General features: G+C 37.2%; 1 protein-coding gene across 2 annotated transcripts; it reads left to right on the top strand.

The window, feature by feature from the left end:
- The first annotated feature begins 313 nt into the window (after positions 1 to 313).
- slx9 (SLX9 ribosome biogenesis factor) lies at positions 314 to 22385 on the top strand. Of its 2 annotated transcripts, none has more exons than XM_072432800.1 (6): positions 314 to 607; positions 1375 to 1501; positions 14119 to 14187; positions 16604 to 16793; positions 22081 to 22146; positions 22230 to 22385. In XM_072432800.1, the coding sequence occupies exons 1-6, from the start codon at positions 425 to 427 to the stop codon at positions 22351 to 22353; spliced, it is 759 nt and encodes a 252-aa protein (XP_072288901.1). In that variant the 5' UTR covers positions 314 to 424; the 3' UTR covers positions 22354 to 22385. The 2 variants fall into 2 exon arrangements, with proteins under 2 accessions (XP_072288901.1, XP_072288981.1); XM_072432880.1 differs by having other exon boundaries at positions 333 to 607; positions 1381 to 1501.
- The last annotated feature ends 1363 nt before the right edge of the window (positions 22386 to 23748 follow it).

Here is a 23748-nt window from a genome sequence, read left to right as displayed (position 1 = left end):
GAGATCGGAGTAGTAGATAAATAAAATACCGTAATTGTGAAGCGGAACGTTTCATCGTACTAATTGCGTTATTCGGAATCTAAATGTGTTGCACTCCCAGAACAGCTGTTGAGCTAAACGCTAACAGCAATAGCATTTCCTTATGTTTTTCATATTAAAACATACATTTGGACGATTTTTGAGCTTTTGCGTTTACAAAGTCACACTGTAAACTGCATATAAGCTTTAATGCTTCTATTTCCAATACTAATATCTTCGTTAGTTATCGTTTTATTCTTATTTTAGCAAACAAATATGGCTTCAGTCACTCTACTTCCGGTAGTAACAAATCCGGTTTGCTGTTTTGTCAAAAACACATGTGGTGCCTCCATCTATAATCCTGCTAGTGGTTTGTTTTAGGCAAAGTTTAGAGTAAATATTAAGAATGGTGGGTAAAATAAAACACGTCCGACAGAAGCTGCATCAGGAGGCGGTGAAGTTGGATCCCAGTAGCCGCCCTGAGGCGCCTCTTCCTGTTCTTCTGACAGAAAAGCCTCCCGTTCTCTTTGGGACCCAAAACAATCCAGCTGAAGTGAAGGAGGAGGACACTGCTAAAACTACTCCACAGGTTTGTAACAAAACAAATATGCGCATTAAAATGTCACGGTTATTTCAAATCACATTTGTTTAGTTTTTTATCAGAAACTTCCCTAGAATATTTATTTTGTTTGTTATGTTTTACGATCTGTGCAAATGTTTCGTGGTCCACTCTCAGAATAAAAGCATTTTATACAATCCATTCATTGAAAGGTCCTATAAAGCAAATCACTAAATGCCCAAGACAGCAATCAATCATAAAAGAAGGCAGCAAACACACTAGTTTAGAAAGTAATGCTTGATTTGCATTAAGCATTTAGCATTATTCCATTTTCAAACGGTGATTTATTTTATTTAAAAGCCAACATGATTATGTATTGGTATAATTTCTGGGGGGATAATGTCATACTATTTGTAGATTTTATGATCAAATCTACAAAGTACTCTACATATAATATATATATATATATATATGCTATATATAATTTGCTTATAAATGGTTGTCTACTATAAGAATGTATGTTATTAATAAAGGACATACTAATTTCAGTTCACCCACACATTAGTTTATAGATATAGATCCATATAAGTACGATGATAAAACATACATTTTGAGAACTACATATTTATTATAATTGGGAATATGTGATTCCTTTTATTGGTAACATTCATTTTACTTTACTACAAATTTTGTGGTATAAATCAAGTAGGTCTAATGCATGAGAAAGTCGTAAATACCTTTACGAGGAGTTACCTGCCTTATCTTTACCTTTTTTAATTGTCACCTCATGTGTTTAGACCCAGTTTAAAGCCCAGAGTTCGTTTCCATCGGGAATATTCTCGGGCACAAAGATCTCTGCAGAGGCCCTCAAACAGACGCTGAAGTTTGAACAACCTCCAGAGTTGCCGCCACCGCCCCAGAAAGGTAAAATCATCAGTGACACTCTTTATAGTTACACCAGGGGATGTGTGCATTTCAGGGTTCCAACTAGCGATTATTTTGCTATCGATTAATCCAGCCATTGTTCTTTTGATTGAGTTGTTTAGAACACAAACGCCCTGTGAACATGATATTTCTACAAAATTGGACAGAGATAAAGATTAAGTGAAGCCGCTGGATGACTTTCTGATGGAAAGCCAAAAGAGTGTTGTCATCAAAAACACCAAATGTGCACATTTTTCATGTCATTTTCATTTATATCCTGAGTCATAAAACCTCTTCACTACAAAGGCATGTTTTGGAGTCTTTCTATAGACCAATTAACCATTATTTGATTTCTAAATTAGTTGACAATTATTTCAATAATTGATTAGTTGTGATTCGTGATTAATTAAATTGTTGCAGCCCCTTTCTTTACTGTTCTTTATCAGTTGACCATTTTAGGTAAAGAAAGCTGCTTTTTAAATACTCCAAGTGATTAACAATTTCCCTATTCATAATAAATGCCAATACAACGTATTTAAGTTTGTGGTTGTGACGTGACAAAATGTGGAAAAGGTCCAGAGGTTTGAATACTTTTGTAGAGCACAATTCGTACACAAGGCAATTCAAAGTGCTTCACACAACAGGAAAAAAGGTATTAAAATCACAAAAACCCTTTAAGACATATGCACAGCTGAACAACATCTGCTGCTAAATCAATAAATAAGTGATTGGTTGAAGTTATTTTAGATCAATGATGTCCAACGGTGCTTTTCTTAAAATTTTTATCCAAACATTGACAATTTTTTTTTTTTTTACTAAATGTAAAATGGTGATCTACTTAGTTTGACGTTTAATAAAATGTCTTTAACATTGAGTTTCCTCCATATATTGTACTTTTCTTCTTGCCTTTTGCTTTGAATCGGTTTAAAGCAAGTTTACATAGTATGTGGCTTTGTATTTGACCATTCAATAACTTAAACATAAACCTATAAAATATATTTTTTTAAAAACTCTACACCAGTATGTTTTACTGTCCATGGGACTGTTTTAACCTTCTGAGGAAGTTCACCACTCCAGTGCAGAGGAGCTGCTTTTAAGAAATTGTTTCAAAGGAAATGGGAGTTTGCGTCTTTCCTTCACATCCCCTCTCTCTCCCTCTCGCTCCAAACACACTGGAGCCCGCTGCCACGAGCCCGCTGCCACGAGCCCGCTGCCACGAGCCCGCGGCCACGAGCCCGCGGCCACGATCCCGCTGCCACGATCCCGCTGCCACGATCCCGCTGCCACGAGCCCGCTGCCACGAGCCCGCTGCCACGATCCCGCTGCCACGAGCCCGCGGCCACGATCCCGCTGCCACGAGCCCGCTGCCACGAGCCCGCTGCCACGAGCTCGCTGCCACGAGCCCGCGGCCACGATCCCGCGGCCACGATCCCGCGGCCACGATCCCGCGGCCACGAGCCCGCTGCCACGAGCCCGCTGCCACGAGCCCGCTGCCACGAGCCCGCTGCCACGAGCCCGCTGCCACAAGCCCACGGCCACGAGCCCACGGCCACGATCACAGTGTGTCAGATCACATCGCTGTGAGAAAGCCTTTAACAGCAGGAGATCAGTCTGATGTCTGTTTTATTCGGACTGAATAAGAAAGAAGCGCAGCGCTGACTGACGAGAGAGTTCTATTTGCAACACTTTACTCTTCTGCTCTTTAGAACAACAAGAGGAACATAAAGGTTTTTTCATGTAACATCAACCAGTCACTCACATCTCTGCTTTGTTCCGTACAGAAGAAAGTCAGAGTCCAGTGTGTGACGTTTTGATCAAAAGCAGAATTCTGCTCCACATCTCATGTTAGATTTATATTCTACCTAAAATCAACTTTTAAAAGAGCAATAAAAAAATTCATTTAATTTTAAAACCATAATGACACGATAATTGGTGGTCAATTGTGATAACTAAGCCTATTATAATACTCTTTACGAATGTTATAATTTAGTCATATTTATTATGTCGGTCAAATCCCTCATTCGTCCTGGAGTGTTCCATTGTAGAAAAAGATTCACTTGTATCAACATTTTATTATAATATGAAAGTGGCAGAAACACTGAAGTTCCAGACCTCGGCTTGTGGAGATGTTCTCAAACTGGAACTCAGTGAATGTTTATTAGTGAAAGTAAAGAATTTAATTATTTAGGTCAGAAAAATGCATTTGTCGATTATTTAAAAAAAATACATGAATGATTAGTGAATACCAAACATATTTAAATATCAAAAAGCGTAATAAAATAACTGAAAACCAAAGTATGTGTTTGGCAGAATTATTTCAGGAACTTTTATGTATTCTATTTATTTTTGTGTGAAACTTTTATTTTATTTGTATTCATTTACATACAGTTTTGCCTGCATTAAGAAGGCTAGTATGTTTTCACAAAATGTCCAATAACATCTTACAAGTCTTAAATAATTAATTCACATATTTGACACAACCTTTATTACTTTTTTTTATCCCTCTACTCAAACTTGAGAAACACTAAATCCAATTTTAACCTAGATAAAACTGGACTGAGCCAAGTCCAAACCAGTGCCAGTTTTCTTCCTTACAGGATTAAACCCACATCTGAATCAACATTTCTCTGATCTTGTACACTTTGATCCCAATTTCATCTCAAACCACTGCCCATCGCGTCCACTAGATGGCGATTCCTCCTTTAAATCAATCCCCCATTCGCCACCAATGCGCTTGTGGTTTTTGGAACGCTTATAATTAATGTGCGTTTCCTCGTCTCCTCTTTTTGAAATGACAGATTTCAGACGAAGAGGCTGGCGAGGGACCCAAAATCCAGTCCAAATGATTTCACTGCATTGACCACGATGAAGGATGAGAGCCTCGTTGCTAAGCACAAGTAGAGAGCACGAATCCTCTCCAGACGAGCTATTTTTAGACGCTGTACAAATTTAGCACACCCATGGATCCAGGCTTTATCGCATCATCACTGTTTGCTGACTTTGCCATGCAGACAACTATAAGAACCATCATAATAACATAAGTGTGTTGAAGAACGAGGTAAAGCAATAGAGATAATAATTAGAGAAGAAGAAGAAGAAAAGAAATGAGAGAGTCAGGTTGATGGATCATGGAAGTAGTAGTAGAGTAAAGGAAAATCTAGGACCAAACCAGGAACTAGTCTTCATTTTGACTATGTTTTATTTAATTTTTCTTTGTTCAATGTTTAGTCAAATTATGTTTTTTTTCTTTCAGCGTCTAAACCAGGTCTATATTGTAGACAAGGCAAGGTATCTTTATTTATAGAGTACATTTTCTGCTCGAGGTGAATGGAACCAGCCTCAAACCTTCAAATCAATTCTTTGTGGAACCATGAGCCCCAGGAGTACTTATTGTCTTCATAGGAGGCCATTGCCAGATATGTACTGTCTGTATTAGTCCTGGTTAAGTCTTCGTTACATAAGGTTTAAGCCTGATTTATTCTAATTTTAATACAGATGTAGACCTGGGCTTTAGTTCTGTTTTAGTCCTGGCTCAGTCTTGGTTTAATCCTGGTTGGTTAAAGCTGGCCTTGTTCATGTTCATTTCTGGTTTGGCCCTGGTTTATACCTGGTTTAGTCCAGATCTAGTCCTGGTTTATTCTGCTTTGGTCTTGATTTGATCATTTTTTAGTCCTGATTTTATGTAGCGGTCCTGGTTAGATTATTGTACCCATGTTTCAATGTGGGACAAGTGGAAAAAAACAGTCTGTTGGTCTATTGGGAATTGACCTAGGACTAAAGAGAGTTACCCTGTGGCAGGTCAAGCCTTTGGAAGGAAGTCTGAGGGGCCGGGCTTCATCCTGGTTTAGTCATGGTTTGTTCTACAGTCATTTGAGACCTGGGATTAGCCTGAGGACTGAGCCAAGACTGTCAGCAGTCTCAGAAAAAAGAGAAGAAATGGGAGACAAGTATTGATTTTTATACAGAAAACAGTGACAACTTTCATTCAGCCTTTTGACAGGAGTTTTGACAGTTCTCTTAGACCTGATTTAGTCCTAGTTTGGTCCTGATTTAGACCTGGATTTAGTCTTGTGTTATTGTCACCTTTCTTTGAATTTCAGAATCATGTGTTTAGCTTGGCTTAGTCCTATTTAAGTCCCTGTTATGTCCTGGTTTAGTCTTTTTCTTTTTTTTTTTAGGACGTCGCTGTTTTTGTAAGAGATCGATTTTTCTGACTTAGAGTTGTTAGCTCTGAGGTCAACCCCCAGAAACTTGGAGGCCCGTGGTTTTCTGTCGGGGTTTTCCTTTCCTTAGCCACCAGTTCCAGATATTTAAAGGCGCCTGAGACTCTCCTTTTGCCACTGTCACGCTGCTGCCGACGCATTACCAGGACATGTGACCTGCTGGCATTGCCTATGGAGGGTTTTGTTGGTCACTTAGTGACTCTTAGTGACCCCGCTCCAGGCCCATGCCAGCCTTTGGCCCCACACTGCCCTACACACCAAAAGTGTAATGGGCAGCACGTCAGTTACTAACATAGTTCTGGTTTACTTCTATGTTTTACACTCGGATTAATGGTTTGTATCTTATTTAGTTTAGTTTGGTATAGTCATTTGGATAAAGCATCATTATATTAGATTGTGTAGTTTTAGTTCTAATTGTTTGATATTTATTACAGATTTAGTCCTAAAGTCTTTCATTTCTGTATGATAAGTTCTTACAATTATTTAAAGTATCTTTGAGTGTCCAAAAAGCATAATATGAATTTTAATTCTTATTATTTGGTCCTATTCTTTAATCCTAGTTTAATCCTTGTCTAGTCCTGGTTTAATTATCCTGTAACCTGTAGACCCACAGTACCTGTGGTCATTATCCTGCTCGGCCTGTTCAGTGTTTCTTTGCAGTGGTTTCTCTCTGTGGATTTGCTTGTTTGACCGTGCAGGGCTGTCAGGTTGGCTCTCGTCAGCGCGGCCCGAATGCACTCGACGGACCATCCAAGCATGAAGTAGAAGGAGCGGCCGGATACGGTTATATAGTAACCAGGGCAGTTACCAAACCACAACACATGCTGCTCGCTCAGGGCGACGCAAACGGGCACAAATCATAACTCAAATAATAACTGTAATTAATAAAATAATTGAATCTCTGTAAACCGATATCGATGCCATCATTTATATTGCAAGAAAATATTACACTTTATGTGACATTTGCCTATTTTTAAAAGTAAAATAAAGGCAGATTTTATTCAAGATTTTCTGTATTATGTCTGTATTAAGTCTGTATTAAGCCTTGTTTTGTTCAAGGTTTAGTCTCTGGACACATGTTTAACTAGTAGTTTAAGTCATGTACATTTTTGTTTTAATTTAACTGAACACATTGTCAAGTATCTTTTTAATTTTGAGCTCCACAACCTATCAAAGTACACGGAGTTCAGAGTTGGAAGAAAAAAATGGTCTTTTTGTGTCAAATGGCTATGATTAAAAATCTGTATTGTTGCTGTTTTGAAGATTTATTTGAAAGCCATTATTCAAGTCAAAATTAAATTATTTTTTTCAGTCAATATGAGGGGGGATTTTTTGTTAATTCTTGTCATTGCCCAACCTTATTTTCTTTATTGTATTTTTGGCATATTATTTTCTCTAATTTATTCTAACAGTACTTGCACATTCTCAATTCTAAATGTGTACTTAGCGACGCGTGATGGCCAACTCTAATACCTCTATTCATGGGTTTTGGGCATTAAGATTCTTTCCTAATTTGAAGGATTTGTCAAGACAAAGGTCGTTATAGCATCAGTGCAATTCGAATCAGGAAGGAATTATTTGCCTGAAGCCCATGAATATAAACTGCATGATTTGTTTTTTTCCTTCCAACATCTGTTCCCCAGTGACCTCTGACCTCTTCACACTTCACTGTACATCTCCACTGTCCCCAATGGAAACTCCTCCTGCCGTTACATTCTTGTCGCTACGTGTCGCTAATGCTTCGAGCTACGCTATATACGTTAGCGTCCGCATATGGAAAAACTCAGATAGCATCCATCAGGCTATTGCCGTTAGCGTAGCCCCTTTTGTCTTTATGAAAAATGAGCATGCAATTGTCTCCAATGAGGCGTGAATGTCATGACTTTCTGTGGCTCTGAGCGAGGCGAGAATCTGCTCCTACATCTATATGTCCAATAACGAGCGTCTGTCACTGCTGATATGGTCAAATGCACTCTTGCACTATGGAAGCACGACACGCCAACATACCGGGACAATTATAACCCATTACATACTACTAATGTCACATAATACCATCATTTCGTACCATTTATGAATGTTTAACTTAGTGCTTTGTAAAAGCTAAAATCATAAATAAATGACCTTTCTCATTGATCAATCCCATTTTTTATTTGGTTTTATTTTTTCCTATGAAAACTAATAGAAAATTGATTTCAATATTATGACTTAAAGAGTTTATTTTTTACTTTTTAACACAGTCAAAATTTGATTTAATTTAAGCTTCTCCTGGCTCTGGACAATCGGAGCAGGACTATTGAGACCAATAACTTCTATAATTTTAAATGTAGCTAATTACAGTTGCATGTTAAAATAATATATACAAGTATGATGCATGTCAAAAAATGCACACACAAATTACAATTACACTCGATTACAACAAGAGTATTTGCAGTTAGTTACTTTCCACCCCTGAAAGTAACAGCTCTGGAAAAATAGATTCCTTTGCAGATTTTGTCTGCAGACCCGCAGTGCCCCGAGCTGAGTGTAACCGCACACACTGATATGGTTTCTGGCTCTTTCTGGCCCCATAGTGCGCCATTAAACAAACTCAAATTAAATCAAGACAAAACCAAGCAGTTCCACTTGTTGGTTTTCCCCGTACACGGACCTCCAATTTAAAATTCCCCTTTTGCAAATAACATGCCTTTTGTCTCTGCAGATGCTCTTGTGCTCCTTTATGGTCAACTGCACTTTTTATGGGTCACGGACACAAAACGAGAAATCCATACATTATACAGTACACCATTACATCAATATGGAGCTCTATGTGTGATGGATGTCATAGGAATAATTACCATGTTGTGCAGTGTTGTCTGTAGGAGCAGAGAGCCAGGAGAGGAAGTGTTTGAAAATAGTGGCACTTAAGTCTCATTTGTGTGTTTCTAAGTGAGGGAGTGAAGTGTGAAGGCAAGTTTTTGACACTGAAATGTTTTAGAATTTTCTATTTGGAACCAATTATTTCTAAGAGCATTTCTTTAACTATTTGTTCAGTAAAACCTGAAACGCAAAACCGTCATTATAATGTTTGTGTACTTTAGTGTCAATTTTATCCACATTTTTGTCCTCCTTTCTGTAAGTTTTTGGCTAGAACTAATGTAGCAATGGTTTAGTTTTGTTTTGGACCTGGAATAGTCCTATTTCAGTCCTGCTTTAGAGCCAAATTGTTTCATAGATGGGACTTGGTGTGGAAAGACTGAGAGCCAGTGATTATTCCTTCTGCTAAAATACCAGGTGAGCTATCTGGAGATTTGGGAGTGAGTTGTGAGTTTATTCTGCCTTTTTAAATACAGTATGTTGGTATATAGTGCTTCTGTATAAAGACAATTCAGAGGGCAAATGTATTCTCTTTGTCGCCTCTCGTTTCATTGACCCAGTTAAGTTCAAATCTGGACTGAGATGTTGCTTGCATGACGCACAGGGCTAATAAATCTTTAGCAAAGGGAGAGACAATTAATTAAACCACTATCACTCCACTATTGTGTTTGCATTGACCAGAAATCGATTTTTTAAATGCAGCCAACCAAAATGTGGCATATGTTAGCACACAAGTTTAAAGAGTTTACATGTTGACTTTAAACAGCTGTATGAATGCAGATGTATTTAATGATGTAATTTATCTTATCTTTTTTTCTCAAGTTTTAATCGTCGTGATCTGTTCACAGTGCACATTTTCAACACGTCCAGAAGCATTCAAACCTGAGAAAAGACTGAAATATTAACTGAGTGACAAATATACATACTTTACATATATTTCAGAACTTTTTTGTCGTGGTCCAAACGAAACGTAACAACAGTTCTATTAGTCTGAGATGAGGCAGTTGGATGTCAGGCTGCAAGGATCTATCAGAACAATCATGAATACCGGTAGTTAATTATCAGAATAATTGTAAGCATATTTTAATCATCATAAACGATTGGTTATTAATTGATGATTAATACAGACTTAAAAGACATTTTAAGCTTGCAGCAATATCAAATCAGCATTTTTTTGGTTAAGAATGTATTTAAAAATTTCAATGTACAACAGAAATACATATTTGACAAGCCAACTAATGAAATAGACCTTGTTGACTAGTTGACTACTAAAAGTTAGTTAGTTCCAGCCCTAATATTGCAGTGGAAATTGCAGTGTTTCACAATTCGTGACCATTTAAATTGCATTATTAATTCCATTGCCTGAGGTGTCTTGCAAGAGAACCCCAAATGACAAGAACATTTGTGGTTTGCAGTTTGGTGATCTCTCAAGTCAGAAAATACATTAGCTTGAAAATATCTTGTGTCTTTCAAGCCCTAATCACTGGTCTTTGCTTTCTGTTTGAGCAAACCGATGCCCCCTATGGGAGGTTTAAGGCCCCCCCTGTCCCAGCCTCAGATAGTGTTTCCCGCTCATGCCCACATCTGTAGTGAGGAGCAGATGCCTATCTTTCTGTGTTCCTTTGGTGAACATTATTGAGCCTGCCTGGTTTTTGTGTGATACTGAGATAAAGATGAGAGCGAGACATGGAGAGCGTGGAGATGAGATGCAAGTTTGAACAAGAATTTGAGTGGAGAAATGGTGCAATGTTTTAAAGGAATTGTTGACTTGTTGGCATTTGCCAAATTAATCAGTTTTTTCATCGTTTGTCACTGTACAATTAAAAAAGAGTTAATTTGCAAAAGAAAACAATATTTCCATATTGAAAATTTGTCACAAGGTTGTTTTTTTGTTGTTTGATGCCATCTTCTACACATATTGTCAATAATAGTTGAGGGGATTCACTCAAGAAGTGAATAATAAAATTAAATAAGATTTGTATTGCGCTAAAATAAAATTTTGCTTTTGAATAAAATGAATTCGAAGCCTCAATATTTTTTCAAATGTTTTTACAACTGTCATTTTTTGTTCAATTACTACAAAAATAAACCTACCGGTACTTTTTAAAAAGCCATGCGATGCACAAAAATGAGACTAAACCAGAGGCTTTCGTCTAAAGTTTAAACTAAGTCTCACCCAAATTCAAACCAGGACTTAAATGGAAATATAGTCTAAACCAGTCCTAAACCATTTCAAAATACCTGCATTCAGTTTAACTAAAACAGACTTGTGCTCAGTAATTGTTCAACTTGCCGTCATTGTAAGTTTTTGCTAGTGGAGTCGGCTTCTCTGGCTCTTTTTACTTCTTTACTTGTTTGTATCAGATCTGTCATATAATATTACATAATTATTTAAATACAAGTTGGTGATTAAGTTATAGCAGTATTTAAAATGACACAAAATAATTATAGTGGTTGTGCTTGTATTTGAGTGTGTCCCTCTTGGTGCATGGTGGCACTCTCGCGTCATAGTTATAATTGATAGCAGTTTGGTTTTAAAACTAAGACTAAATTGTAATGAGTGGGTTTTGCCTGTATTATACTTGTCTTTGTCTTGGAGCTCAGAGGCAGTGAAAATAAAGCCATACAGTAAGGATCAGCAGTAGTAGGAGTTGCCCACACAGATCGTTGTGCTGAGGATTTTGGCAGGTTTCAACAAAAGCTGAATTTAATGCCAAGTCAAACACACATCTGTCCTCATTTTGTCCAATATAGCTCCTTAATTGTTTTAGTAATACTGTAACTAAACTGCGTTAAATAGCAGTTTGCTGAGTCAAGAGTGTTGTGGACCTACAGATAAAGCTAAATACTCTTTTAAGCTAAACTTTAAGCTACATTTAGCTCATTGAGATGTTATTGCTTGGAAATTTTCATAGGTGAAGGTATAGGTCCGATCTGTGGGGAGACATTTTTATTCATTGTTAAGCAATGATAAAACATTCATAACAGGTAAAATCCTCCAGCTAAGGTCCTGACCAAGCCAAGCTCGAGATGTTCCTGACAAGTTTCCCCAGCGCCATTGAAAGGTGGGTCAAATGCAGAGGATGAATTAATAAAGTATATTATAACCTTAAGAATCCTCTGGTGACATCAAGTCAGGTGCAACATCAAGTCAGGTGCAACATCAAGTCAGGTGCAACATCAAGTCAGGTGCAACATCAAGTCAGGTGCAACATCAAGTCAGGTGCAACAATTTAACAATAAAGTTGAGCCTAGGGTACAACATGTCACTTTACAGTAGAATAATATACGTTTCAGTTAGTCTACAAAGTCCAGTGCAGCCTTATCAAACATGACTTCATCTGGTCTTGTTATTCTGTAGCTTTTGGCCTGATTTCTTTTCATTATACACGCCTTTCATTTTGTTTACAGAAAAATCCATTTGTAAGTTTAGCTATTTGTGTAGAAACGAAAGAGCAGTATTTGTTGATATTCTCAGCCAGAAAAAATATATTTGACAAGAGAAAATTGACATAGCAATGCTTTCCTAGTTTTCATTTTGAGTTACATTTATAGTCATAATCAACACACTAGCAACTGGGCATATCTAATATGATTTTCTGACTAGTAGTATAGCATATGTATTAACGTCAATATTCTGTTCACAGTGCATCTTTTTTGGAGCATTAACATTTACAGAGAAATTTGCAATCTGAACTGCTTAACTTATACAAGAATCATATTTATTTCAGAACATTTGTAGAGGTCTACAGGGTTTGCAGATTTTAGTCAGACAGAATTGGGTTTTTATTTTGGCATAACATTTTACCGTAACTGAACTTGTCAAAAAGCATTTTAAAGTATTGTCTTAATAATCAACATCCAACACTACTATTTTCTCATTACACACAACAGTACAGCAATACTTACTGATAGCGTTAATTAATATTTATTTTAATTGATCAGTGAATTACATTTAAATGTGCTTATATTTGCCTAGCCTCTCATTGACCCTGTTACCTCCGGCTCCTCTTGGATTCAGCCGCCGAGGTCAAAGGTCGGAGGGCACGTGTCATTACAATGAGCACCGGCGCGTGATGTGAACCGCTCAAATCAATCTGTGTGTAGAGACAAAGGAAAGCAAATACATTCAGGAGGCTGATGTTTGTTGGCTCCAAAATAGGCTGCAAATTTACTGTCATTGTCCTAATAACCTTTTGCTTCCTGTTCCTGTATAGCTGCCATTTTGAGGCCTTTCATCGTTCATCATATTGTGGCAGTAGTTGATTGCCATGGCAAAGATGCTCATTTTAATCACACTGAAACCCGTGGTTAATCTTTACATTTCTTGAACTTTTTTGTGTCCTTTCAATAAACAACGGTGGGAAGAAAAAGACACCATATTGCATCCAAAACATCACATTTCTTACACTTGATCAATATTTTTAATCACAATCATAAATAAATAAATCAAGATCAGAAAATAGGTTAGCGTCAAAGTTGCTTAGCTCTAACACAGATGAGTACTTTTTATTATTATTTTTTTAATGAGGAGAAAACATGATTTAGAACAACTTTAGCAAAGCATTTAAATTAGGAATGGGCGATATTATGGTTCCAGTATCTGTATTATTATGTTTTTACTAAAGTGAAATGTAATTGGTGATCTTTATTTTAAAATCTATATAGGCTCAAAAAATTCAGACAGTCATTAAACTTCCCAACAGCACTTGAACACATCACTATTGAACTCATAAACAAGAGGAAATCAAGGAGGAAGTTAGATAGGCCCAAGCACACGTTGTGGAAAAACTCTTATTTGTCAAGCTATTTTTGTACCTCAATTATCTCTATTGTCTTTCAAAGTTATCCTTGTGCGTCTCTCTCTAAATGTTTTCTTAGTGAAATCTTTCTAAAAAGCAGAGATATCCCAGGACTGCAGTTCCGTAGAGTTGTTCATTGGTGCCAGTGTTTTGTAACGTCCGGACTCAGGAAGCGCAAGGTGGCTAAGCTGATAAAATATCAGAACTGCCCCAGAGAATTACCACAGCAAACATGAGGCTAATGCTGTTCAAAAATATATATATATACGTTAATTTGACCCCTGCATAAAGGGAAAAATATAGCAAGAATGATGAAAGAAAAGTTTTTTTTTACAAAAATATTTCCTTACAAATTTAGAATTTTTTAATGTAGTTTATTTTCTATTTATTTTTAATCTATATATATTTTAGATTTGTTTAATACTTGCTTTTGTAATATTTTTTATACAGATTAGTTTTTTATATGGGGTGCCCTTTTGCTCTGAAGTAAAATTAGTTATTTGACAAATAATATGAATAATAATAATAATGATGATGATAATAATAGTAATCCAACCAGCTGTTGTGTGCATTAAAGGCTTAACATGCTCTAAAATAGATTCAAACATGACTAAAACATAGATCTAAAATGGACTGGACCATGAAAAGCATTTCACACAAAAAAACATTTTATTTGCCACACATTTTGCCTGAGTTGGTTTGAAATAAAAGTTCCTAAAGTAAACTTTTTGATTGACAGGTGCAGAGGAGAAGAAGCTGAAGAGTAAGAAGGAGAAGATGAAGGAGCGTCGGGATCGCTGGCTCAACAGTGAGAACCTCTCTGCAAATGTCTGTCTGTGGGCTCTCAACAGAATCTATACCGATCTGACAGGACTAAGAGGAGCACAGGGGGGACTTCAGGCTGTGTTAGGCTTCTACACACACTAATCCACACTTCTAACACACTTCTAACATTCTAATTGGGACTAAACCAGGGCTAGAACAGGACCAATCCAAGTCTACATCAGGACTAAACCAGGATAGAGTGACCATCTCAGATAATACTAACACTAACACAAGGATAAATTTGGCTGCGTGGGACAGACGTGATCAATTTAGACTTATAGATAAAGGTTAACTGTATGATTGTCAATGTTTATCCCCTAAAGTTAGAACATTTAGAGACTAGCAATAGACAGGGCCTCCCAAAAGTGATTGACTGGGGCACCAGTGAAAAACATGGAGAATTCTCTAAGTAAGAGGGACAAGGGAAAGATGGGGAAAGTATTTCTGGTATTCCGCAATTAACAAAAAAAAGATGATGTGATTTCTTTAGCACCTTTGTCACAATATCCTGATTCTTTTACATTCAGTGTTTTATATTGTCTAAGAGGAGGAGTGGGTGTTGAAACGCACTTGTGAAAAGTACTGGACATTTATGTGGCAACTGGATTTCATGAAAAAGTCTTCAAAACTTGAAAAAGGAGCTAGTTAATTTTAAACTCTCTGCAGAGGTCCACATGTGTCGCTCACATACCCAATGCATCCCCTTAGCATGGCAATTATTCACCACAATGAGTTTATAAGCTCCTTTCTCAACCTTCATCACGGTGAAGCTAACACCAACTATCATGCAAACAGTGCACTTGTTGCTTTGCTGAGAAAAATGCAAATAATTAAATGCAAACCGCACACAGTGGTCTCATTTTCACCCTAATCAATTTATCTGTGGAGTGCAAAACAGATTTGACTTGATTAAATGAAAGAAAACGCTAAATGTGATGTTTTTTAATTAACCAGCGGTGTAACTTTGTGATTTACATGTTTCAAGGCGAAGTTAATCATCCAGGCTTTCTATATAAAGTCCTGATTTCCTACTTTACCTGTTACATTGATACATTCTAGTCTACTTACATGCGATCTAAAACAAAATATTTCTAATAATATAAGAACAACTTTAGTGAGAGATGGAAGCCGTGCACATGTGGCTTACCATTCATTTTTGGTCTAAAAAACTGAAGTTTGTTCCTGTATGTGGTATAATTGTGACCGGTCCCTCCCGGGACGCTTCCCCCACCTTCCTCCTCCTCATCATCATCTTTTTCCATAATTGCCATCAGCCTGAAACTATAGCCTTGTGCTGAGACAATCAATTCTCTGTAAGACAACACTATCCCTGTCTCCTGCTGCAGAGGACGCTAATTAGGCGCTAACGCTTCGATCGGAAACTCAATCTCTCTGGATGACGAGGGTTTTCAGGAATTAAGATGAAATTATAACAAAAGGAGTGGCCATGTTGAGGATTTGAGCTTGTTGTTATGTTCATGCAACATTCTTTACTCTAATCTGTGGCATTCACAGGTGGTTGTTACTTTGTATTTATTTTTGTGCCAGGGGCTTAAATTTTAATGTTTAGGGTCCATAGATTTACCGTATTAATTTTAAGGCTTTCAATTGACAACTGCCTCACTTTTTGACTAGTCAATAAATTATTTTAAGTTTGTCAAAGATAGATTCTAAAAACTGGGGGGGGGCACAAACTGGGCACAATTAGAGTTTTTTTGGATAGTGTTGAACGATATCAGCACTTGTTTAAGACTAGTAGACCACATAGTAATATTAAAGCAATTAACATTATTTCTTGTTGAAAATTCTATTGTCTAAAGAAGGCGTGTTTTTAATGATTTAATTTTAACGATTGTGATATCATAATTGCTATCGAGTTTTTGAATATCGAATAACACTACTTAAAGGTAGTATGGACGTTTTTTTCCAGCAAATTTTTTATCATATTTCCTCGTGGCGTGGATAAATCATTAGTCCTGCCACGTATCAATCATAAAACGCACCTACCGCTCACCTGCAGCCGCGTCAGGCTAGTCCTCACGTTTCCGCGTCCCTAAGCGCATGGATCTATCATAATATAGATCCCTCAGTGTACGGGGCAAAATGAAGACGGAGAAAGACAGGTCGAGCTGACTCAGAAATGGACAGAAATCTACGGGAGACGAGCGATGCGTTGCGCTAATAAACAAACGCACGTGTGTGTTGTATCAGTCCGCACGGGGGAGGGCGCATGCGCACTTCCGCCTGCGTTCTCAAATCGCCGAAAAATCGTCCATACCGCCTTTAATTTTGTGACGTGACCTGCCCACCTGCTTAGTTTCAAACGCTTTTGAATGTTTACATTCATGAACCCAATTTTGTTTCTGTTTTACAAAACCCTATTATTTTTTGTTTTGCAGAGATCAGCTCCATAAAGCAGACCCGAGAGAATGAGTTAGCCGCGGCGCGCAGGAAGAACACTCCGGTGGTGGGAGACCTCAGGCCGCTCGTGGACGCTCTGCCAGAACTGAGCCAGCTGTTAACGCCTAGTGCTAACACGCTAACGGCTAACAGCGAAATGAGCCGGAAGAAAAGCAGAAAGAACAGCAGGTGAGGCCCAGGCCTACATAAAATGCTTTTTTAAGTCCTCTGGGTCACCTTGCTCAGACTGCAGCCCTGGCTGCTGTGGAGCGGTGTTCTTGTGGTGGATGCCTCACATCAGGACCAGAGCTCTGCAGTGCTGTTGCGGACACAGGATTGCGTACTCTTGTACTTTTAGCGCTACGGAATGGCTGCAGTCACCGCGTGAGCCCGGTGTTGGGATACTGTGATATGTGTATTGAACAATATTGCTGAGGACCATTTCTGACTTTAGTGTTTTACCAATTCCTGAACATGCAACAAAAGTAGTAATAATATTAGCAGAAATAAGTTAAGTATCCAATTTTCAAACTGTGAAAGGAGGATTTAAAGGCATTTAAATCAAACTAGTTCCTAGCTCTCACAGACATTTTGGCTCATCACTAATCACATGCATGCATTTTTGGGCATATGCACAGATTTAGAACCGATTTCTTCAGATGGAGAAGTGAAGCGGGGTAGACCACCATCACACAGCACAATCACCTCATATTCCAAAACGTCAGGGCTGGAAACAGTTCTAAAACTTGGTACTCAAGTATAAGTAGAGTTACATGGCTAAAACCGAGCTCAACTACAAGTACAAGCTGCTGCCCAGTATTTACTTAAAACTATAAAGTACACATGAAAAATACTACTCAAAGTACTAATTACTAGTTATCTTACAATTTTGAAAATTGAAAATTTTGAAATAGATTTTTTTCTTCCATTTTTGGGTAAAATGGTTTACCCAAAATGCACCACGGGAGAAGAGGGGGGAGACGCAACGTGCTGGAGTGTGTAACACTAGGTTTAGCATGTTTTACATTAGTAGAACTGACACTTCTAAGTGTGCACCCTTAGTCACGGCAAAACGCGCTGGAGAAAATGTGGCAAACGGGTTTAAAATGTGTATTTGCGATATAAAGGAGTTAGCGCTTCGCCTAGCAGACAAAGAAACGGGCGCGTGCGTCTTCTCATGCTCTCCCGGGGCCGCGCGTTTGGACGGACTTGCTTCGTCCCAGACTCACGCAGGATTAAAAAAAAAAAAAAAAGCTTCACTATTTTGTGTTGTGTTGTTACATTATAAAAAAAAAAGATAATTTATTTTATTTATATTGTAGAAATCAATAATCTAAGTGCGGAGAATCCGTAAACATCTACTTACAGTTTCGCCTACTTGTAATGACTTACTTTCCATCCCTGCAAAACGCCATATAACGACTCGCATGACTTTTTCACAGCTTTGTGTCAAGTGCTGCTTGAGCAATGCACTTTAAAGAGGAAAAAACAAAGTTGGGTGTTGCAGTATTACTGGTTGATTGCATTACGTTCTATTATTTTTACTTGATGGCGACCTCGTTACTTTTGAACATCTCCATGGAGACTCGTAGGTAGCATACCCTCAATGAGAAAAGTTACGCAGTGCACCCTTAAGTTTCAGTTGTGTTGCATGCTTTTTATGATAATTTATTTTTGACATGCATGTTTTCATCTTCTTTTGCATCGAATGAAAAATTGCTTAGACCTAGACATCTTGAAATATAAATATGTTTCATAGACTTTGGATAAACAACCAAGCTAAACACAGCTTGTCCAAATATGTGAGTCGGTATAAAACAAATATTAATTTCCTTCATCCTTAATTTCTTCAAGGTTGAGGCAGTATTTGGTAAATCACATTTATAGCAATTGTATTATTATAACTTCAAATACAATCACAACTATGACTTTAGAATATGACGTAACTTTTGCTTATATGCTTATAACATTGCTTTTATGTTGTCAATCTTACACAACATTAAAAAACGGTCCGACAGAAGTCTTTATTTAAAAAAAACTTGTAACAGTTTTTTGAAAGTAGGATAATCCCAAAAAGTACCTTGCTGTTGATGTCTACGTTACGTAATTGTTAGCTCAAATTAGCGCCCCTCAGCCTCCTATTGACAAACTCATTAATGTGTAATGGCTGCAGCACTAAAGGTCAAAGGTCAGACTCAGATTAATTCACTATCGACTCTTCACTCACCTGTCTCTGATGCAGCAAGTGTCACTAATGACTTGTTTGTTTCAAATGTATTGGTTGTTTAAGTTGTTCATTTTGATCACATTATTTAGTATATGTTCTATTATAAGCGTATTGTCATAGTATTGAACAAAACTTTACACTAGTGGCAGTCATACTATAGTGATGCGTAAGCAAAAACTATGTTTTTAAAAAAAAGTAAACGAAAGCTGGAACAACACATAAAGCTTCTGGATCACAACAGATAAATGCGTTTATCACACTCCTGTGTTAGAATGTGTTTTAATGAACACTAAGTTTAGTATTTTGCATCTTAAAATCTCCATTGGGTGAACATTAGGCGAACATCAAATTCTGTGCTCTATAATGCAGAGTGAGGCACCAACAACTACTTTACTTTACTCTACTACTAGTTCTACTACTAGTAATCTTACCATTCTGCCAAGATGCGTTTCTTTTAATAGTTACTAGAAGTGGGATATTGACCAAACCGATTATAGAAAGAGTTGTCGACTATTTAAGTAATGGAATAATCGTTAGCCGGTCTATACACAAACTCCAAAACATGCCATGAATTGAGAGAAGAGGTTCAGACGGAGCAGAAATAAAAATAAATAAATGTGAATGAATGTAAATGTGTTTTAAATAAAACACCCTTTTGTCTGAAAATATGCTCCATCAAGATGTCCTCAAATGGATTAAGTTCAGCTTTATCTTGGTAAAATTGTGTAAAAATCTCATTCACTGGCTTGTCGTGTTCTGCACAAGTAAGAAGAAGAATAATGGCTAGAGTAATTGATTACCAAAATAATCATTAGTTGCAGCCCTGAATATCTCATTGTTGTTATTCCAATGACTGAAAATATCATTGTAATCCATCAGAAATGAGGTAAAGCCTGTAAATGTCTTTGTTGAAGTTAAAGAACCACACAAAAGTGAATGGATTGTAAAATTAGTCTGAAAAGGGCAGAAATGCCACCTTATTCTCTTGTTTGAAAGTTTTGTGTTTGACGAGCTCTTTTTTGTTGTTGCCTTTTTTGATTCATTTTTATTATAGAAGCTATCTTAAATAACCAAGTTTTAAAAAGGAACCATTGCATTTAACAATAACGCATTTTGCACCACAAAAACTCACTTTTATCACTACTGCTTCTACAGCTTTTTGTACTATAATATACTGTACTACAATAGTCTTCTATCTACATTGAATCATCTATTGCTCATGGTTTTACAATAAAACACACTGTTTTTATTTGGCATTCATCACAAAATTGCTTTCCAAATAATAATAATTTTCTGTGTAGACGTCACCAAATAGTTGAGTAAATGTGTTCCTGTAAAGCAATAGCAAACTACTAAAATGTAATACCAAAAAATCAAGGTCAAATGTTACGCTTGTCATTGTTTGGGGGGAGAGACTTGAAGCTCTTGTCATTCCGCTGCATTTGTTTCACTTTTCTCTCGGGACAAACATTTCGACAGGACCAGCTCTGTGTAAGAGCTGCTCGGCCTTCTGGATAATGAGGCAGATGACATGTGATGCTCTAAAACATTTGGACAAGAGTCAGAACGTATTTGGGACAAAACAATGCTTCATAAAGTGTCTCAAGTGTTGATTTATATTTATTGTATCAAACCTTTTGTAGCTTTCATTACAATCCATGCTACTGTATATAAAGAAATTAAGTTATACTATATTTATATGTAGGCCTACTTTCATTCATTCAACATTTTAGATTTTTTAATAGATTTATCTCAGTTGAGTTATACTAAATGTTTATAGTAGTTTTGTCTTGGTTGATTCTTTGATTTAATCAAATTTGCAAAATGTAATAAAAATTGCAACAGTGGACTAAAGCGGTTTTAATAGAAAACTGTATAGCCCCGGTTATAGCCCCGGTTATAGCCCTGGTATAGCCCCGGTATAGCCCCGGTATAGCCCCGGTTATAGCCCCGGTTATAGCCCCGGTTATAGCCCCGGTTATAGCCCCGGTTATAGCCCCGGTTATAGCCCCGGTTATAGCCCCGGTTATAGCCCCGGTTATAGCCCCGGTTATAGCCCCGGTTATAGCCCCGGTAATAGCCCCGGTTGTAGCCCCGGTTGTAGCCCTGGTGTAGCCCTGGTGTAGTGTGAACACTGCTTACGGTGACATTTTTTTCCTCGTCGTTCTTTTGCTCCTTCTATTCATGATCCCAGCATGTGATCTTGACGGGCAGAATAAGAACAGACCAGGTCCATGTAAAGCATGTGAGCCTTGTATTACCACAAACATAAATCTCTGTTCTGGGCAGCTTTTTCAATTATCTTTGGAACCCGTCTTCGTCTCTGCACTGCACCATTTCACCGCCGTTTGTCACCTGATCGTATATATGTCCCAGGTTTAAGCTTTCTCATCAATGCAAATTCATCAGGAAAAGACTGGAGACTTGGCAGCATTTTACAATCTCGTAGATTTACTGCATTGTGTCCTTGGGCAAGGCACTTCACCCGCTTTGTTTAAGTTTGTGCTGTGTGCGTGTGAGGAGTGATTGGAGGTGGTCAGAAAGGTTAAAGGTCAGTAGCCACTGATTCAAAATTGTGCAGTTTTATTATCATATATAAGGCTGTGGCTGCAGAGCCGCGGCGCGGTCAAATAACCCAGCCGTTTCAGGGGCTGCGGGACAAAAAAACATGCAGTTTCGGCCACGCGCCGCGGCTCTGTAGACACTCCCTATTTATAAATGGCTAAAAAAGATTATTCAGTTTAATTTGTTAATATTTTTGTACATAGGAATTGTATTATTATTAATTACTCATGTATTTGACTAACATTAGGGATGTCAAAACATCAAATGTATGTGTTGCGCTTCTCACAATTTAACAATCACAATTATTGACCAAACAAAATTGAAATCCATTATTTTTCATTCCCATTGTCTAATATTAGTAATTGTCAATGTTATCATCCCTCTAATTGGAAATCAGCGTTATAAAATCTAATTTTCTGAATGATAAAGCAAAGTTAACGTGACATAAATGGACAAATAAAAAAGGGCTTTACAGTAACCATTTTAGAGTGAAGATTGAATTTGTAATGCTTCTAAAATGTTGACAAATAATATTTAGTTTGTACAATTATATTTCGACCTGAATCATCACTATCACAGTTAACAAAATAATCTTGACATCCATAACCAGCATTCGTTTATATTTTACTTGGAGCTTAGAGCTTACTTGCATATTACTGTAATGTTATTGTGCTCTATTTCCAGACCAATGAAGAGAACCGAACCCACCGATTTCAGTCAAATGAAGCAATCTCAGAAACGCAAACTCCTGTAAGACAAATTCAACGTTTTCTTTTTGTAAATATTTCATTTCAATCCACATCCATTTTTTACATTTCTCATTTTTGTTGCAGAGAATCAGAGACAACCAGGTTTGGTGCTGCAGTGAAGTCCCTGAGCGCTAAAGCTAACCCGCTCTTGGACATCGAAGAGGTGCTGAGGAAGAAGATGAGACAAGAGGAAGAGGGACAGAGCTGACAACACTGAATTACTATGGACTATTAGAAGAAGAAAGAAAACAGGAAGCTATAACTGTTCTGGTAACACCGCCTGAAATTTCTACACTGGAAAAATAAAATATTGCAAAAATAGCAACAACAAAAATTCTAGAATAGTTAAAAGGTTGTTGACAAAGATGTACTATGTGACTTCTCTGCTCCATGGAGTGCTTTGCCTTGATGTTTCACGGTTTGACTTTAAACATGTCTATCTCCATTGTCTAAGCCTATTTCATTGAATTTCAATGAACCAAGTCTGCATTGATATAGGAATTGTTTGGGTCAATTCAACATTTTAATAATAAATTATTGGTGTAGACAATGCAATTTGCCCAATATAAATTATGCATAATTCCCTTAGTGATGAATTGTTGACAAAAATGAGTGTTCAGTTGGCAGCGTGCAAGCCATTGATTTAGCAAAAAAATACAAAAAAACTCCATTCAAACTGTGACCAAGATGCTGCTAATCTGCAAAAAAGAACTGTCAAAAGCTTTGCACACTTTGCAGAAAATATTGTCACTTTTGGGGAAAACAAATGTCGTGTGTGTTAAAATCCTGTCACAGCCAATTAGTCACGGAGCCACAGTTTGACCACAATAAACAGACTATTAAAAAATACAAATAAAAGCATTATTTCCTAAAAACAATTTCACATTTTGGAAAATATAAGTGTTCGTTTGATGTTTAGAGAAATGTTTTACAGTGTACTAGCTCTCTATTTAGTCGTAGTGATGGTAATGGTAGCAATATGACAGTATATCAGCACTAATATCACTCGGATATCTTGAATGGCATTTTTTCAATTACTAATGGAAATAAATGATCAATGAAGCTGTATGTTTGTCATCATAATAAATACAACAAATGATATGTCTGTGAAACTACAGTACAATTAGACACACAAAACCAAGTCCGCATAAGGGTTTGTTCATCATGAATTATGTCTTTGTTCATGCTTTATTAAGGCTAATTAAAGTGTAGTATAAGTATTTCCAAATAATGTTCTGTACAAGTAAAAAGTCTGTCACAATAAAGACAAATATTATTCATGTCAGCTTGTTTAAAGGCGATATTTTGGGGATCATTTCAAATAAAGTATATTTGTTTTGAATTGTTAATTGCTATGGTAACACATTTTTCTTCCCTCTGAAACCATGGATTGCGTCCCATAATGTGTGTATATTACTGCTTATGGAAAAAACAGTAGGTGGATACCATCAAATATATAAATATAGCCTTTAGTGTTACATGAACCCAGTTCTATTATATAACATGCAATGAAACCCAATCGTTTTACTTTTCCCTTTTATTGTGATCACACCACGCACTCGAATAACATTGTCTTTAAATAAGTGTAAGTGGGTTTGAACCG

The sequence above is a fragment of the Eucyclogobius newberryi genome, unplaced genomic scaffold (genome assembly GCF_026437365.1).
Source record: "Eucyclogobius newberryi isolate DKJ021-1_F unplaced genomic scaffold, fEucNew1.0.hap1 SCAF_1, whole genome shotgun sequence".
NCBI classification, from domain to species: Eukaryota; Metazoa; Chordata; class Actinopteri; order Gobiiformes; family Gobiidae; genus Eucyclogobius; species Eucyclogobius newberryi.
The sequence above is the reverse complement of the archived record's forward strand: the minus strand, read 5'-3'. Positions and strand labels throughout refer to the sequence as shown.

Excerpts from the sequence above, each read along its gene's own strand:
- slx9 (XM_072432800.1), top strand. The coding sequence starts at position 425 with ATGGTGGGTAAAATAAAACACGTCCGACAGAAGCTGCATCAGGAGGCG. Across the intron at positions 1,502-14,118 it reads GCCGCCACCGCCCCAGAAAG|GTGCAGAGGAGAAGAAGCTG; the intron begins GTAAAATCATCA and ends TTTGATTGACAG. Across the intron at positions 22,147-22,229 it reads TCTCAGAAACGCAAACTCCT|AGAATCAGAGACAACCAGGT; the intron begins GTAAGACAAATT and ends TTTTTGTTGCAG.